Here is an 18,148-nt window from a genome sequence, read left to right on the forward strand (position 1 = left end):
ATATCCATAAACATCTGAGCCTCCTTGATGTGAATAATACTAAGATATGACACGTGCCAACAAGTTAACTATCTATGACATTAACCAGTGGTTTTAATCTATGTTAAATCACTGTTCTATGATCTATGGTTTTTATTTTGTAAGGCACGTTTTCCTTTTCTTTCCCTACCGTGACACACTGTTGCCAAACGCGTAACTGTGGGATACCATCGCGACAAGACCTCCCCAGCATGACATGATAGGAACCCCATGTATATCGCATCTATATCGCGGCAGTGTATATCACGACTAGCGACTTGCTTCCATGCCACCCTGGCACTGCTGTTGCAACAAAGGTCTCATATCAGGACATGATATACCAGATAGGACTTATCACGATATATGGAGTTTGTGTCGCCACATGAGGTCATACTTTCAGGGTATGTCCTATCGCAACATATGGACTCCATGTCTCAACATGGGGGCGGGGCTTTTTGCCGGGGTATATCATATCGCGATATGCGGGCTTCATGTCACGACATGGGGGCGGGGCGTTTTTGCCGGGGTATATCATATCGCGATATATGGACTTCATGTCGCGACATGGGCGTGACATTTTTGACATATCGCGATATGCGGGCTTCATGTCGCGACATGGGGGCGGGGCGTTTTTGCCGAGGTATATCATATCGCGATATACGGACTTCATGTCGCGACATGGGCGTGACTTTTTTTGACATATCGCGATATGCGGGCTTCATGTCGCGACATGGGGGCGGGGCGTTTTTGCCGAGGTATATCATATCGCGATATACGGACTTCATGTCGCGACATGGGCGTGACATTTTTGTCATATCGCGATATGTGGGCTTCATGTCGCGACATGGGGGCGGGGCATTTTTGCCAGGGTATGTCATATCGCGATATATGGACTCAATGTCGTGGCAGTGGCGACATGACAATGATGCGCCAGTCGCAATGGGTATCGCGATGTGATCGTGATGCGCGCACTCCTATCGTGACATGCTATTGGGAGTCGTGAACGCCCTGTGGATGCCATGACATTCTTTGTCTGCTATTACCTCAGTGCGACTTCTCTTAGATCGATCAGTAATTGGAAATCAATGGATGTGTTACTGTATATCCAGCATCCAGATACAGCACACACGGTACACACAGAACTTCCGCTGTGGCGCTTTACCCAATCAGTGTCGATTCTCACTCTTCACCCAATCGCGGCCCGAACACTGTTCGGGGGTTTAGCCAATCACGGGGCTGAGAGCTGTTCAAGCTAGCAGCGCCAGGTGGCTTGTTTACTGTCAATGAGAATCTATTTTTTAAATGCTTTACTTATTTGCAAAATAACTACATCGGCTTATTTTTTTAACGTCTTTATTGATTCACAATGTCCCGTACTCTTCGAAATAAATACATTTTTATTTGCAATATAACTGCTTTCTGTAATGAATTCATGGCATTTGAACAATTTTAATCAGATATTTAAGGCAGGGGAAACACTTTCTGCTTCGTACTTCAAAAATGAATAGAAATGTAAAGTCTGTGATCATTATATTATTGTGCTCGTGCTTTCAATTTATTTTGTATTGTTAAATTATATCGATCTTGAAACTAATACCTAAAAATGTGAATATGGACTCTCGTGTTGTACCAGCGGTAATTTGGAAACTAGCAATACATTTTCGAGAACATGGTTAAAAAATTAAAAGAAAATACCTAACCCAATGAACAAACATAGTAGCTCTTCCCTAAATGCAAGACTGTTTTATTCGTGTAAAGGCTGCAAAGTCTGGGGTCGACTGATCAAAAGATCACAACTGAAAGATCTGGTGGTCGTGACTTTGCTGTTATGTACGATCAGACAGACTCGGAAAACAAATTGCCCCCATTGTTTTCATCACAATCAGGAGTTCAAGTACCGAGTTTGTTGGTAACTATAAACTTCCTTGTAGATAGTTACGTGATTTCCCGTAAAAACAAGGCGCTATATCTCGGAGACGAAAGCAGCACAAACGCTACTTACAGCGACACAAACGCACCACTAAAGATTGCGGTGAGTTTCGTCGTTTGTGCTGTTCGACGGGCGGGTGGGCAAATTCATGGAGTAGGACAAGCAAACATGTCTGGGTCATAACATTGCAGACTGCAGAAGACTCGACTTCACCTGAGGAGGGCTGGTGTGTCCTCAGGCTGTATTCTACACCAAGAACTGGCCGGAAACACAAACATACTGTGAGCTCATCGCTTCATGTTTGCGCATAAGACCCCTGTAAATACAAACACACGGATAATGACAGTTTATCAAATAATTCAGATATATGTTCACATTTCGTTTATGTGAAAATAAAAAACGTTTCCAATATTTCCGCGGTCCGCAGGTGTGAGACGGTGGACTTTCCAGTGTTGCTTCTCGGATGTGTTATTTACTACCCGCGACAACCTTGTACATAGTGCTGTTTTTAACTTAAATACGAAACTTGCCAAGGCGTGGAAAAAAATTGATTACAAGAATTTGTAACTCACAAATAATGTATATTCAGGACAAATACAAATCTTTTTCCCAAGAAATCAGGGAGAATGTCCCTGACCCCCTGGATCCCAGAAGCACAGTCTGCACCTGGTCTTTCCTGGAATGAGAGACCCCTAAGGAAAACCATGTTGCTAATTTAATTGGTGTTAATAGGTGGTGCTCTTCTCTGGACCAGTGTCCAAACTAATTCCCCAGTACAGCAACAGAGGACACTGTGCTGTAGGAGGTGTTATCCTTCAAATAAGAAGTTAAAGTGAGGTCAAGACATTAAAAGATTTCTTGGCACTGTTAGTGAGTAGAGGTGTTTAACCCAACATTCAATTTGGAATTGCGCATTTCACGCAATTAAAGATTCCACCTTAATCCATCCATTTTCTAACCACTTTGTTCTTTTCAGGGTCATGGGTTAGCTAAGGCCTATCCCAGCAAGCAATGGGTGCAAGGCAGGGTACACCCTGGATCGAACACCAGTCCATCGCAGGGTAGACACACAGGCCTGCACGCACTCACACCAGGGCCAATTTTTCCAAAAGCCAATTAACCTACCAGCATGTTTTTGGACTGTGAGAGTAAACTGGAGCACCCAGAGGAAACCCACACAAAAACTGATCCACCACAATTAATTTGTAAAATTGCAGATCTGCTGTGGAGCAGGACTACTGGAACAGAATGATTGCCGTGTCTCACCCAGTTGAATGCTGTACTTCAATGATGCAAGTCCCTTCCTATATACAGTATGAAGGGCTTAAGGATCTTCTGGGATTAAATATAATAAAGAAATTCAAGGAACTGTTATTTCTGAATATGGACTTGGTGGCCGTGTAGGTTGCAGTCTGTTTGTTGCTGTTCTGATCGTCTTTATTTCAAAATTAAATCATTAATGTTTTTAGGTGAGATGGAATATTAAAACATTCAGACAAATAGGACAACTGCATATTCAGAAGAAACACAATTACATTTATTTAATGAGATCACACCAAAAATCCATGTCCCTGTAGACTATAATTCCATTACATGTAAAAAATACCTAAAACTACACATACGTATATCCGAAAACAAAAGAGAGAAGTAAAGTTAAAAGTACATTAATTTCAAGCACCTAATATAACAAATGAAAGCAGTGTGTTGTGTAGTGTATTGTTCACTACAATTGTGCTGTCTGACACTGTGAATATATTGGGTTTTGTATATAAAAATAGAAGCTGTATACACCTGGGTACCTGTCTCAGCCCCGATTTAAAATCCTGCAGAGGATAAGACCTGCAGATTCAACACACAGACAATTATATTTAGGTTCTCACCACCAAATACATACAGCCCATGACACATGATAGTTATAAACTCTTATAACCATATACAACCATTGTGAGTAGTATTGAAGAATACTAAAAAAGTCAAACCTGAAACACTACCACTGCAAGTGGTTTTCTTATCTTGTAATTAGAGTTAAAAGGAAAAGTAGACACTCTGTAAGTGTTGGAGCAAATTTTTTGGCAGTTGCAAAACATTCTTAGTTTTCAGTGTTACAAGGCAAGTACAGTACTTGTAAACATTGTAGATAACACACTCCTAAATTTACTGAACACAATGTAGTGGGGGTGGTCTGTTTTTTAGGTTTAATGTCTGCAATTCAACATAACTCAGGTACAACATTACTCTCTTCCCATGTGATAAAAGATGAGTCCTTTACATCTGTGTCCCAATATTTGTAATTTAGTATGAACACATACTCTTTGATAGCTCTCATACCCTTCCACAAATCTGTCAGTAGTGTTGTTACTCAAGTACAATCAGTCTTTTTCCATTTACTTTAAGCACCTTGATCGTGTTAATGGACCCAAGCGGACCGTCTCCCTCAGTACCAGCTGGTGGCGGCCGCACTGCTCCTGTGTCTTCCTGAGCTTGTAGGCGCCAGGGTTCAAGGCCAGGTTGGTGAGGTCCACCAGCTCCCTCCGCTGGGACAAGAGAGCTACCATGTGGTCCAGCTTGGAGCGGATAGTGGAGTAGTGGTACTGCCGCTCCTTGGTCAGTTTGTTGAAGCAGTCTCGCAGAGAGCCGTCAGGGGACGGAGGCGAGTGTTTGACGGGGGACCGTCTGTAGCCCTTGGGTTGCTCCCTGGGAGGAGTGGAAGGCTGGGAACCAGATCCAGAAGAAAAAGAGCCCTTGCTATCCGTTTGGGTGGCACAAGCTGAGAAAGTAGGTGCTTCTTCTTGATTGGCTAGATCAGTCTGCATGCTGCTTTCCGCCACAGGAATGAAGGTTTGTGTGGAGGCATGGCAGGTCACAGGGACACAAGGTTCTCCAGCTGCTGCCACCTTGGCAGAAGAAGGCACAGCAACATCTACACCTGTCAGAGCATTCGCAGCAGCAATAACATCCTCCATGTGGTTTTCCTCCATCCAGTCATCTCCAATGGTGGACATTTCTGACACTCTGCTGCCTTGGGGGGACAGCTCTCCAGCATCATCTTCATCATCTCCAGGCAGCACAGACACTACTGGAGCTTTGCTTGGTGTGCTGGAAAACTGGCTGGTCCTAGGAGGCTCCTGAGCAGGAGGTACCTTGAGAAGGACGTGGTCATAGATCCCACTGCTCCTGCGACTGGGGGCAAGCTTGGGACTGATGGGTTTAGACTCGGCGTAGAGGACCCGGAACTCTTCGTCAAAGCTCTCGGAGATCTGGCCTGACAGTTCGATCAAGTTGCTGCTGTTAAGCTTCCCATCCGTCCAATCAAACCTAAGAAAAGAAAGTAATACAAACAAGAAAAAAACAATGTTAGTTATCTCTAAACAATCCCTATTCTCCCCATGACAAAGCAAGACCCCACTACAGAAATGTGAATCTATTCAACTGAAACAATTAAACATTTTCCAACAGAGCCACTCTACTAAAGCACAGACAACAAGAAAATAAACTTATAATTACCTGTATGAACCTGTTGCCACCCTGTTTCCATCAATCAACATGAACCTCTCATGAACTTTTCCAACAATCTTTGCACCAGACCGCATATAGAACGTAGCTCCAGTGATGGTTCGTACCCTCATATGCTGTAATATATAATGAAAATAAAAAATCCCGGAAACATGGATAACTTGTTCTTTCATTTACAAACTGTAACATTTCCTTGGACAATATTTTGTTATAAAAGTTATGACTCACACTTCATAAAAATCTCCCAACTGGCCGGTCAACTTTCCAGAACATATTTTTAATTTAATCATTAATGCCTTGTCAAAAGCCAAAGTTGATGCAAAAATGAAATAAAATGATTTGAATGCTAAACTTGTCCTTGATCATTAATCTATTCAGTATCAATAAGTCACTCTTCCTGACACTCTGGAACATATCCCAGAACCACAGGATGCACAGAGTAAATGAAAGCTCATAAGTGCTCTTCCAAATGGGAAGTGGAATGCCAGGCCACAGAAATAGAAACAATTTAGAGTTGTCCGTCATCCCAAGACAGCACGTCTCCAGAAAGTGGGTGGACAGCCACTGAAGATCTACACAGGCATTGGGAGTATCCTTTCACGGGGCGGTGCGGTGGCTCTGTGGCTAAGGATCTGCACCTGTGGCTGGAAGGTTGCCGGTTCAAATCCCGCAGCCGGCAGAGGAATCCTACTCCGTTGGGCCCCTGAGCAAGGCCCTTAACCCCAGCTGCTCCAGAGGTGCCATAAAAATGGTTGACCCTGTGCTCTGACCCCAAGCTTCTCTCCCTCTCCCTCTGTGTTTCTCATGGAGAGCAAGTGGGGGTATGCAAAAAGACAAATTCACAGTTTCTTACAAGAAACTGTGTATGGCCAATAAAGTGATCTTATCATGCTCATGCTGTAAGCTAGCTCAGGTTCACAGTGAGCTGGGACCTAAGCAGGTAGAGACAGAGGGCAAGGATAGGACACCAGCACACATTCCTTCAAACATCTGCAGCTAGGGTTGGCAACCTTGCATTACTGACACACAGAGGGATTTTTAATGGCCTGTGTGATGAAAGAGGCATGTGAAATATAAAGCCACAAAGAAAGACAATAAAAACTATGCTTGACTGTTCTACAACACACTACTTAATGACATGACTCTTTGGAGTAGAAAAAACAATTCACCTGGTTTATTTACTGCTTTATTTTTAGCAGGGCTCATCTTTTGAATTCACAGGAAAGCCTGCGATCTGTGCCGCTGATAACATTTTTCACATTTAAGTTTGAAGTCAAACATTTTGCTCGTTGGCTAAGCTGTAGGAACGTTATGGCACACTTTGTGGACTGTCCTGATGCAATCAAGATCTTTTTGTCAGGAAAAGGTCAAATCAACCCCGAACTACACAATGAAAATGTGTTGCAAAACTAATGTTTCTAGCCGACAAGCTGACATGAGTAAACATACCCTCAGGGTAATGATCAAACTGTTTATAAAACTGCCAAAATTGCCATTTATTTTCCTCAGGACATTACTTTCGTCCATGAATACATGAACCCTAGACATAAATAAATACTAGATCATACATAACCCTTTACAGGCATGATATGAAGTATCCCATCAACTAATTTCAAAACAAAAAATTTGACCTAATAAAGTCTTGCTACAAAGAGCTTCAAGAATCTCCTCATCTGTAAGAAGAAGCTAGGAGTATGATCAGGGCACACACATTTCCACTTGTTGTTCTCTTGAGCGCAGACAGCAACACCAGTGCCCATCACAGCCTTGATTCTCAGCGTTACACAGAGGTAAAACAAGAGCTCGTACTTGGAGATCCTCCAGTTGGATGTCCAAGTTCTTGCACATCTGCAGGAAGGAAGACACACAGGACTGATCCAACAGGATGTAGACAGGAACCTGACGCTTGACGCAGGCCTCCTGGACGTCTCTGAATATGTCCACATCCGTGAAAGAGTCTGTTACTAAGGCAATGACCTGAAATGCCAAGGAAAAGAGTATGGTTTTAGGCTTTGCAAATCGAGATGCCCGACACTGTAAAAACTGTAAAATGGTCTGCTTATAATACACTAATCAGACATTTGTCTTGCTCATCTTACATTAAGCTACATCTAGAGATGAGCCACTGTGAAATGAGGTTATGATCCTGGCCACTGTAAAGAGACCTGAAGAAAATATTATGAATGTGTCCATTGGGGGAAATCAGTTTAAAATGAATAAATTGATTAACAGTGAAAATATAATAGTCCAAGTCTACATCAATAGCCGACAGAGCACATACATCATGTTATTTACATTGGATGTCCAGGACCAGAGGTTATCTGAAGAAAAAAACCACACATCAGCAGAATGAGCATAGCTCACCGTCTTCATGAAAACGATCTGAATGCTCAGAGGTCATTCAGGGTTAACATGTTGACAGCTAAGTGTCTGGGGCTCAGAGAATATCCGAGAGGGGGCAGAGAGAGTGGTGGAGTGGCTTATGCAGCAATAAATGTCTTGTTGACATTCACAGACCTGACGGTGGACAACATTTGTGTGAACTTGGAGTAACATGTCGCTCTAGCTGTTGTGTTGCTCAAGGTAACTGCCACCAGGAAGTTCACCACCTGGCAACAGCTGCACAGGACAGATGGCAGAACATCCTACAGCCACCTGGCCAGGTCAGTGTATGAGCGCTCCCAGGACTGGGATAAATCTCAGGAGGTCATACTGGATACATTCTTTGAAATGTTTCATTATTTCATTCCAGAAGTGAAAATGCATATTTGGATTCTTTGGATTGTATTTGCATGGACATGCTCTAAAATTTCATTTGACATTTGTCTAAATATGTTGATTAAATCGATTAGAACCAATTGTCTCATTTCTTCTGTGCATCAATATAGCCTCCATGCCTCAACTTGCTTACAGAGCTGGAGTACAATTTAGTCAAATATAAAATACCAAATACTAATACTTAAAATATTTTACACAAACCTGAAACTTCCCTCTGTCTTCTTTTATATTCTGAAAATGTTTAGATTTGAATCTCGGCACAGACAAATCCCATTGAAAGGCAGACTTCCCTCTAGTCTAGTTGTGACATTTTTAATTTACTAGTAAAGCACCTGCAAGTAGTGTCCTGTCCATAGTATGTTTAGACTTAACATATTTGCAAGTGGAAAAAAAATCTCTATCATTTCTGGGGAGTGTTCAGCATGTTGGAACATTTTACTCTTAGCAAATAACTTCTACAAGAATTTCCAGTCTACTAGTGTTAATATTTTATACCCTTCTGGAAATTTGTTCACTTACTGTACATTCCAGAGAAAAGAGGGAAAAGAATGCATAATTGACCAAAGACAACTCCTAAAAATTCCAAACGTGAACGTGCTGCAATTTCTGACTTGTCCTAAAATAATACTGAAATACAAATCATCCATGTATGAAAGACGACCTTGACTATAACTGCCTAAGACCCTGTGGGCTTTTCATGTTACAGTGCCCTGGGCTGGTAATTGACAATCCAGGTGTATAGAGTGATGGGAACACATTCTGTCTGATGAGCAATTGTGATTCATATGGCAGTGAACATGAGGCATGGCACAAATATGTTCAAACATGTCTATATTCCCTTCCTGTCATTTTTTTCAGTCCCTCTTTTTATAAACCCTTGCATTTACATCTTAAACGCTATACAAAGAGTGTGAGCAATTAAAGTCCTTTAAATATGTCACTCACCTACTGCATGATTGTTTGTACACACGACTTAATAGCACTGAAACTTTTTAGGAATATTTTTTCCACAGATTTTAACAACGAGAATCTAATAGAATGAATAAAAGGTGGGAAAAAAAAAACAAAATAGGAATGCTGGTGTATCAGTACAAATAAAGCTTCTCAAGAGTTTGTTGCTGCCAATTTACCAATACTTCAGCACAGAAGTGTAGAAACTGGGGTTTTTTTCAAGCTGGCTCCCAAATAGTCATGTCATCTGAGCAGAACACGTGTGGTTTTTACCTATGGAGACATCTGAAAGATCATGTATTGACTGGTATATAGGACTGTTAAAATCTTATAATCATGTTCCATGGTTATATGAATGGTAAAAATGCACATTGTCTAGGTTTCTGGACAACAACTCCACTGGTAATACCATATTCCTTAAAAATAAAATCAAAAGCAAAAAGGTCAAATCAAAATAATCAGAACGTGTTGACAATCATTGTTGTGCCTGATTCCGCGGGATTATTCTACAGGGAACGCTGGGTGTCATCAATTCAAATTTCAATGTCCCGCTGTCAGTTCTTAAAATCAATGACTTTAAATGCGCTTTATTGACCCATGCTGTTAAGGCCTCTTCTCCCATCACCATAATCGAGATGCTTGTAACCCGGCACTAATTAAAGTACAGGCCAACTCTTAAGCACATCACCTCTACACGAGGCGCTACGTGATTTATGAAAAATATATCGCGACGATAATGGAGTATTATCACTTCAAACAACGCACAGACAAAATTGCTGCGGCTCATCAAGTGAGAAAGGATTTAAATTTTCCACTGCTCGTGCGTCTTAACGAGATTTGTTCCTCCAGTGACTACAGGTATTTTGTGAGCTGTAACAGAATATTTAACGTACATTTCTAGGTGAGTGCTAGGGTGTGGGTTTGTCCTCCTTGCCCTCCGCTGTTATACCGATCCGGATAGTATACAGCCAGGGCAAAAATGACATTTTACAATGCAATATTTGTAAATTGTAAGCGAAGTTCAAAACCGGTTACAGTATTATTTGTGGGGGTGTCGAGTATCTGTATACTTTAGACTGCACGTCTGTTGTGCATGAGGTCACATTCGTGCGAAACTTTTAATTCATTTACTGTTGCGCCTTGCCCTGGCCATAAACTCAAAATAGCATTTTCGACCGACCACATAACCGGCCGCGATCACAGAAGACGCCGTCTTGACTTCTCACTCCTTTAAAATCTTCCACGCTCCTTTGGTAAACGTTTTACTGCAGATAGAAACCGGAACTAACGCTAAACAGTGTCATAGCGACCACGACTGAGATTAGTAACAGTACCACTTAAGCCAATGTGGGTGTTAAATTGTTACCTCTTTTGCGCTTCTTATCATTCGCCTCGCAGCCTCCTTGCAACTATAAATGCATTCACCATAGCTGGGCTGAAAGTGAGCGACAGCCCGAGTGACTCCTCGGAATGAGCCGGCGGTGAAGGCCGGCCAGCCTATTTCCAACAGCGGTGGCTCTACGTCCGAGACCTCGGGAAAGTAGGTGACAGAGGAGCAGTCCATCGAGCTGCTCACGGACTGCTCCATGCCCGCGTCCTCTCCGCTTAGAGAGACGTTTTTAGGGTGCACAGCCGAGTCCATAATCAGTCTGATTTCATCGCTGGAAAGGAAATTGGGTATCTTCTCTTTCTTTAAAAATTCCACATAGGACTCTTTGCCCCCAGAGATCAGCTCTTCCAAAGCTAGTCTTTGCGCTTCGCTGTACAATTCCTGGGGACTCAAGTTATTCCTGCACCGGGTCGGCCCCGGGATGGGAAAATCGTCGAGGCACTGGGACAATGCCATGCTAACCCTGAACCCTCAGCACAGTGTCGCGCGTTACCAGTTCTCTGAGATCATGACTTTTTTTTATCGGGCATTTTAAACTCGAACAAACCCAGCCCACGGCAGCCGGCATTGGCTGAGCGAAAGCCGCAAAACCGGTTCCGTCAACTTTACACAGGCACGTAAGACTGCCTCTCGCCGGGAATGGGTGACGATCATTGGCTCACGGTTTGAATTTGTAGGCAAACAACATCGCCCGAAGAATACTGCAAAGGAGTATCACTGCCGGTTACCTGTCGAGACAAGGCGACCTTCTGTTTAATTTTTAACATTAAATAGAGGCTGAGGCAGCGCTGTCTACAAACTATTCTATCTGTAAATCCCCTTACTTGTACCGGTATCTTGAGTGCCTCGCTGCAAAATTTGTTACCATTTAAATGATTTGTATTTTTAAATTTGTGTATAAAAAGCAGTATATTTTTATTTGGATATAGCTGGTGAATGACGTCTTCTTTACGCAACCCAGGCGTTAGTTAACCAAAGGAACAAGTAATAGGTTTATTCCATGCTGAAAAAAAGAAGAAAGAGAACACAACGTTTCGGCCGTGGAGCCTTCTTTTTCCTGATATATAAAAAGCTGCTAACAGCTTTTTTTTATCCAGCAGAGAAATTGCTTTGAGCAAAGTATGCTGTCGAACAAGGTTTGTGCATGAACAGATATGAACAATTATTACCTAAATGAATAATAGTATTTCAGAAAATGCGTTGTACTATTAAGCAGCGTTTTGTCAACAGAAGAACTGTTTAATTTAAGGAAAATTGAAAAGATTCCCTCAAGCAGTTCGGCTGCTGCAGTCACTGATGCGTCTAAAAAAAAAACTGGTTTGCTTTGCATAATTAAAAGTTTCAGTTTCTTAATCAAATGCTTCTTCAATACAGTTGTCAGTATGCATGCAGATCCAAATTTTTCATTAATAAAGACAAAACTTAAGCCACTAAAAATATCTCTTGAAAATAAATTCTAAATGAGTGATGTTTCAAGAGGCACTGAAGGACAAAACAAATCATTTCAGAATTTAGACACTTGGAAAAGAGGTCAATTTACTCATCGATGATTAGAAGCATCTATAAAACCTGCTGGATGGTGGCTCTGCAGGATCGTGCATGACTATCATTGGTCTACAGCTTTAAAATGCATGGACTCGTTTACATCTCAGCCTCCAGGACCAGAAGCCCTGCACCAGCATAGAATAACACCAGCATTAACTGAGGACACGTACAAGCAAATTTCTTAACGCGACAATGATTTCAGATGAACAGTAGGTACCATGTATAAAAGCTAAATACAGCTCTAAGAAAAATATTCATCAATGTTCATCAACTTTTCTGCATTTCCACACAAAGATAACATTGATATCATAAAACCAATGCGATGTCCACAAATATATTTGGCAGCCGGACAAAATACTACAATTATTTCTTACTCATGTGATATGAACAAGAGTACTAATGTCAGCTCAAACAAGAAATAAAGTTAGTTTTTTTTTCTGCCTCAGAAATGGGGAAATCCAAACCTAGGAAGCACATCTGCAATTTAAAAAAAAAGCCTACTCCATTTTACAGGGACCTGAAGGTGGTGACTTTTAATATCTCTACATTGATCTACAAATTCCAACATTTATTTTTCTAATATTTATGGAATGACAACACTGGACAAGAGAACAAGTACCAGCTGGAGAAACAGTGCACATATCACCAAAAACCTGCAGGTGGCGTTAATGCCAAGGGGACCTTGGCTGACTAAACCCCACTCAGTCCTGTCCATGTCCTGGCAATTGTGCTGATGGGGACATGATCCAAGCTTCAACTTGCAATGCTTGGGCCTCCAGGCTCAACCAGCAGCCTATAGGGGCACCTTTACTGACTCAGACTCTTGGAAGCCCCTTATATTTGTATCTGAGTGTTTGAAACAACAACACATGGTTTAACACAATTCCAAAGGGGATTATTTCAACCTTAAAAAAACATTTTACATATGAATCTCCCCAACTACAGTGATCCTGCCTCCAGTATATATTGTCTAAAAAGTGTCTGCTTCTATGCCCATATTAACCAAACGGTTTAGAATAGCATCAGAATACCTTTGGTCACGTTCTGCAAATTAAACAACAAAATAACAATATACAAACAAATCAGTTTAATACATTTTCTTTTGTTAAGATGAAAATTGTACAGATATTTTACAGACTCGTTTAAATTAAAATCTATGGACATCCGATTTGATCAAGGAGCTACTTGAGGAAAGCATTATATAAAACAACTACAACTTTGTTTGATACAATGCTATTTGTTTACATAAAAAAATTAATCCATGGCTTTTTGGAAAATGTTCAGGATGTAAAGTGTTAGCTTAAAAAACCTGCTGCACAATCTCAGCCTGTGAAGGTCATTGTCAAATACTCATAATCCACTCCCTCCTGAATGATCATGTGTAATATTGGTAAAAAAACACCTTGGACTTCAAAGTTCTTATTACATTTCACATGAACTAAGATGTTCCATCTTGTCTTTCCGCAAAAGAGATTCATGTTTCTTCAATCATAGTGAACAGCTGTGTAGAATATGATCCAAACAACCTGCAATATGAATGGGAAAGAATTACCTTAACACCTTTTCACCATACCTTTCTGTATAAGTTCAGTACTTGTTTTGCTCGTGTAATTATGGAGAAAGCATATTCCTGCAGAATTAACCAACCTGTATTCATGCAAACTGGATTCTTCACCTGTATTCTTACTGCAACACTGCGACTCGGCTATCTACAGATCTAAGTTAATTATGTATTATTTGAACATTAAATTATTAAATAATTAAAAAAACAAATCAAATCAGTCTCATACCAGCACATGAAACAGCCACAATATATAATTTCAGTAGGATACCATTAAAAATAATTGCATGTCTGTAGCTATTCCTGACTCGACTATGTTAATTTATATGGACAGTTTAACATAGTGGCTTAACATTCGTGACCCATTCAGTTACCCCTTCCATAATTTATTATTTTATATGCTCTGTCAAGCGACAGTGTTGCACGGTGTTAAGAATTTTGTAATATTATTCAAAATGTATGTAAAAACTAGGTCTGTGCTGGACACAGATGATTCTGGACTTGTCATTTCCTTGACCAATACTCCAGCTCAGCAGGGTTTGGGGTTGCACTTTCAGGTGCTGGTGTCCCATATCTGCTCCAGGCCTTTTTTAATTCAATGTAAGCTTAATTATTTTAAATTGGCCAGTTAGGTTTTACCTTGATATCGTTAATAATAACTATTAACACTTTTTTTAAAAGACTATCAGTTTAGTGTATCCAGCTATGCAGATTTGTCATAAAAAACAAGACATTGATGGATATTATTGATCTGTTCTGTTACTCACATTACATAAACGTTTAATGAACTAAGCTATCCTGGTCCAGATAATTCAATCTGTAGATCTGCATTAAGGAGAGGAGATATACACCAGTGCCTAATTGTGCATTTCAACAGAATAACCCTCTTGGAAGTATAACATTTTTGCTCCTTCAATTTTGAAACACAGGATATCAGAGTTTTAAATACCAGGAAGAGTGCGAACGAGGTCATGAAGCCCTCTTTAGTTAGTTCCCATGTTCCTCCATACTCTTCTTCGTCAATCTGTTGAAAGCTGCTGAAGTAGATATAAAGGAGTCCAGCATTGATGATGCAGAATCTGAGAACACAACAATAAGCACAAATGTCACTGATATGAATGAATACACGCTTTTATTTGCTCTTCCAAAAACAATGCCCTGAACACAAGCAGCCACCACATTTAAAGGAATTCCTTCGAAGCCACATGTTTAACTTGACATTGTTGTTGTTGCCTGACTTTTTCAGGACTGGTTTGTGAAACAGTTTGCATTTTTAAAAGGGAGACAAATGCACTATATGCAGAGCTGATACAGGTACGGAAAGAACAGAAAGGTGTGAATGAGAAACTAGGTACAGACCAGGTTGCAAAGTTGTGACTCACATTGCGATACCCAAAAATCCTTTTAGAGGTGCAATTCCCCAAATGACCCCTAAAATCACCGCAATGATCTGCCGAAACCAGTAAATCACATCTAAAAATTCATCCTGCAAAAAAGGAAGGGGAAAAAAGGATATTAATTTTCAATAAAATAAGTGGTTTGCATGCTCTTCAACAGATAAAGGTATCGCACACATGAATAAGGTTGAATTCAGACACCTACACAACAGGGATGGTTAACCTAGGAAAGGGAACAAACTGTCACCCCTGCAAACAATTCATCTTGGGATGATTCCAAAACAGACCAAATGTGTTCTTAAGAAAATATGATTTTAGAAAATGTTTCGATTTTCAAATAATAACGGGATAGTGCAAAGCCAATTATAAATATATTCCTGCTTCTGAAAAAAAAAACAGATCATCTCACCACAAAGGAAAGGTACAATTTAGAGTAAAAATGAAAGAAACATCATTAAATGAACCATGTAGCTTATGGTGCAAAATGATATCGTCCTTCGTTAACGACAGATTGGGAACTGTTTCACATGACTGATTATGTTGGGAACAAGGCGACAATATTAGCGCTCACGATATGGGAACACTGACTACTTTACTGGAGGTGTCACTATCCTACTTTGTAAGAAATGATGCCGTCTTACTTTCTGATAATACGCTTACGTATCTGCAAATATTTCAACAATTTTCTTCTTAATGCGCGGTTTACACGTTACAGAAATTACTACAGGAAAAAAAAGAGCTATGGAAAACCACGGTCCTCCTCTTATTTGAAGACTAACTCCAGTCGGACGGCACGACTGACACCAGTCAACCCTAACCCCTTCAGATCCTGAGCCACTGAAAACATTTGAAAACTAAAAGTTATCCGAAGCACCGCACCACAGAAACCTACGCACCACCGATCCCCAATAAACCAAACCTTTTCCTCCCACACGGCGTTGCTCTTGAAAGCTTTACTCCATGCGGACTGCTTTATCCCCCCATTGGCGAGATGAACTTCTTCTTTCCTTCTTGCACTGCTCGTCATTCTCCGCGACGCCAACTGAGAGACTTGAGGGCACCTTTTGTACTGCCGAGCTGCACACTTCCTTAAGTAACAGTGAGGGTTTTCCTGGAGCTGGATGACACCCAAAGTCTGGGCTTCTTAAAAAAAAAACCTAAAGGATTCAAGCTCTCTTTCTTGAGAAAGCTAAACAGTCAAGCGGCTTCTTGCTTTGATTGAATGTGACAAATTGATACAAGCACTGCTGACTCCACAGATCGAATTGGGCACTCCGTGGGGTTCTGACGCAGGCGCACTAGGAAATGACCCTTTGCTCTAAACCAATCAGCTCATGCGACGTTCCTGATGGCAGCCAATAAAAACAGGTTTTCCGTGGTCATCAACATAACCGTAGTGGATGAGAGAAGATTGACTATTTAAATCCAGCCAAAACTAGAGAGCGCCATCTGGTGTTGGAGGACTGTCTGTGTCGCCTTTTAAATGTTCATAGTTTTGAGGATAAGATCAACGTAAAGAATATGCTGCTCGGCTGATAATATTGTCCCGATGTTTGCGTGTTTTTAATATTTTAAGTGACTTCATATTAAGGCACAGGTCAACCCCATGAAATATTGATCCAGCGTGTCTGCCTTGATACTGCATCCACTGAAATGTTCTCCGCAGTTTCTATTAAAGCTAACTTTCCTTTCCTATTATACACAATAAAACCCTGGTTCCCAGTACAGGTTTTCTTTTCTGTTAATAATTGGTGCCATACAGTCCCTTTCGATCTGCTTCTTCTTTTCAACTTTTGTTTAGCTTTGCGCTCAGTCTTTGGTTTCAGTACTTCAAACATAACGAGCAATTTCAGAATACAGAACGTTAAGCAGTCTCTATGATAATTAAGAGTTTGTTCGCTTGTTTCTGAAATACTTTTAATGGAACTTTAATGTATGATGAATAGACACAGGTAAAAATCACAAAGTATCATACACCCACTCAATTATGGTCAAATTTCTCCCAGAACCTCCGAATGAGAGAAGTTCTGAAACCCAGGAATTGGCATCAGCATGTAAAATACATAATTTTGCGCTGTATTTACCTTGTTCTAGGGTCTACGTAGCTGTATTTTCAGTTTGAAACACAGTCTCACCTTATCTTTACAGAATACGTCTTGTTTTAGGGATGAAGAAACGACCGATTACATTCTCTTTTCGAACGGTTTACCTTGTTATTCCACCGTGTTGTAATCATCTGGGACACGAAATCACAGCTATCTTTAAAAGAAAATCACACCAACCTCAATATTCCCCAGTGTGCCACCTTTTCAAGCTAGAATAGACACAAAGCAGTCTACGGTGTAAGTGGAGGTATTTTAGAATCGGGTGACTCAGGTGCCAATTTATTTATTTTTGCTGTTTTTTTTATTCCTGATAGCAGCATAAAGAAGATGACCCCCCCAAATCGGCGCACTTAAAATGAACGGTGTGCTTTTGAAAACCACGCAGAGAAAGCCAAGTACAGTACTCTATTTTTTCCTACACTTTTGATAAATCCTTGTATTTCAAAAGCGCAGTCTTTGCCGCCGCCTTGAGCAGCGTCACTCTGGGAGTTCCCAAAAGGTGGGTGGGAGGTCTTTTCGAGAGTTTAGGGCTTCCTATTTCCAAGGGAACTATCAAGAGCTGATTGATGAGGTTACTTTCCTGACTTCAGTGCGGCACAATAGCCTATCGGTTTCGCGCGTTTCCTAACTTTGAACTGCAACAATAACAGATAAGGATCTTGTAACAACACGGTCTGATTTAAGGCGTTTTTCAACTTTTTTTCCACCCAGATTGATTCCTTAACATTTGGTAGTTAATACGTTTATTTCTTTTAATATGTAGATACTCTATGGGTGGCTTTACTTTTTCCATTGTTCGAAGTATCACTGCTGTCATTTAAAAGTACACGTTATCTTTATAGCGTCCTAAAGAAAATTGTCTCCTAATGTATGAGAGTATCCCAACATATCGTGTACGACTCGTTGCTCTCCGTGCCTTTGGAAGTTCAATGTTTATTCTCATTGTTGTAACGGTCCCTC

General features: G+C 40.8%; 2 protein-coding genes across 2 annotated transcripts; both read right to left on the reverse strand.

Annotated features, from left to right (window-relative positions):
* Positions 1-3,467: 3,467 nt before the first annotated feature.
* sack1d (scaffolding CK1 anchoring protein D) lies at positions 3,468-11,130 on the reverse strand. Its single transcript, XM_088937526.1, has 4 exons — positions 10,557-11,130; positions 7,271-7,438; positions 5,453-5,577; positions 3,468-5,263 (listed from the first exon to the last, which is right to left on the reverse strand). Exons 1-4 carry the CDS (start codon positions 11,034-11,036, stop codon positions 4,333-4,335), a joined length of 1,704 nt encoding a protein of 567 aa, XP_088793652.1. The 5' UTR covers positions 11,037-11,130; the 3' UTR covers positions 3,468-4,332.
* Positions 11,131-13,197: 2,067 nt separating this feature from the next.
* On the reverse strand, positions 13,198-16,374 carry rab5if (RAB5 interacting factor). Its single transcript, XM_088937378.1, has 4 exons — positions 16,003-16,374; positions 15,069-15,172; positions 14,636-14,765; positions 13,198-13,651 (listed from the first exon to the last, which is right to left on the reverse strand). Exons 1-4 carry the CDS (start codon positions 16,108-16,110, stop codon positions 13,610-13,612), a joined length of 384 nt encoding a protein of 127 aa, XP_088793504.1. The 5' UTR covers positions 16,111-16,374; the 3' UTR covers positions 13,198-13,609.
* Positions 16,375-18,148: the final 1,774 nt, after the last annotated feature.

The sequence above is a fragment of the Atractosteus spatula genome, chromosome 19 (assembly GCF_055471065.1).
Source record: "Atractosteus spatula isolate fAtrSpa1 chromosome 19, fAtrSpa1.hap1, whole genome shotgun sequence".
Classification (NCBI taxonomy): domain Eukaryota; kingdom Metazoa; phylum Chordata; class Actinopteri; order Semionotiformes; family Lepisosteidae; genus Atractosteus; species Atractosteus spatula.

Coding starts and splice junctions, on each gene's coding strand:
- rab5if (XM_088937378.1), bottom strand. CDS start 16,110: ATGACGAGCAGTGCAAGAAGGAAAGAAGAAGTTCATCTCGCCAATGGG. Junction 14,766..15,068: donor GGATTTTTGGGTATCGCAAT/GTGAGTCACAAC, acceptor TTGTGTTCTCAG/ATTCTGCATCATCAATGCTG. Junction 13,652..14,635: donor CCTCGTTCGCACTCTTCCTG/GTATTTAAAACT, acceptor TTCATATTGCAG/GTTGTTTGGATCATATTCTA.
- sack1d (XM_088937526.1), bottom strand. CDS start 11,036: ATGGCATTGTCCCAGTGCCTCGACGATTTTCCCATCCCGGGGCCGACC. Junction 7,439..10,556: donor TGATAAGAAGCGCAAAAGAG/GTAACAATTTAA, acceptor TTGGCATTTCAG/GTCATTGCCTTAGTAACAGA. Junction 5,578..7,270: donor TCCAACTGGAGGATCTCCAA/GTACGAGCTCTT, acceptor TATATATTACAG/CATATGAGGGTACGAACCAT.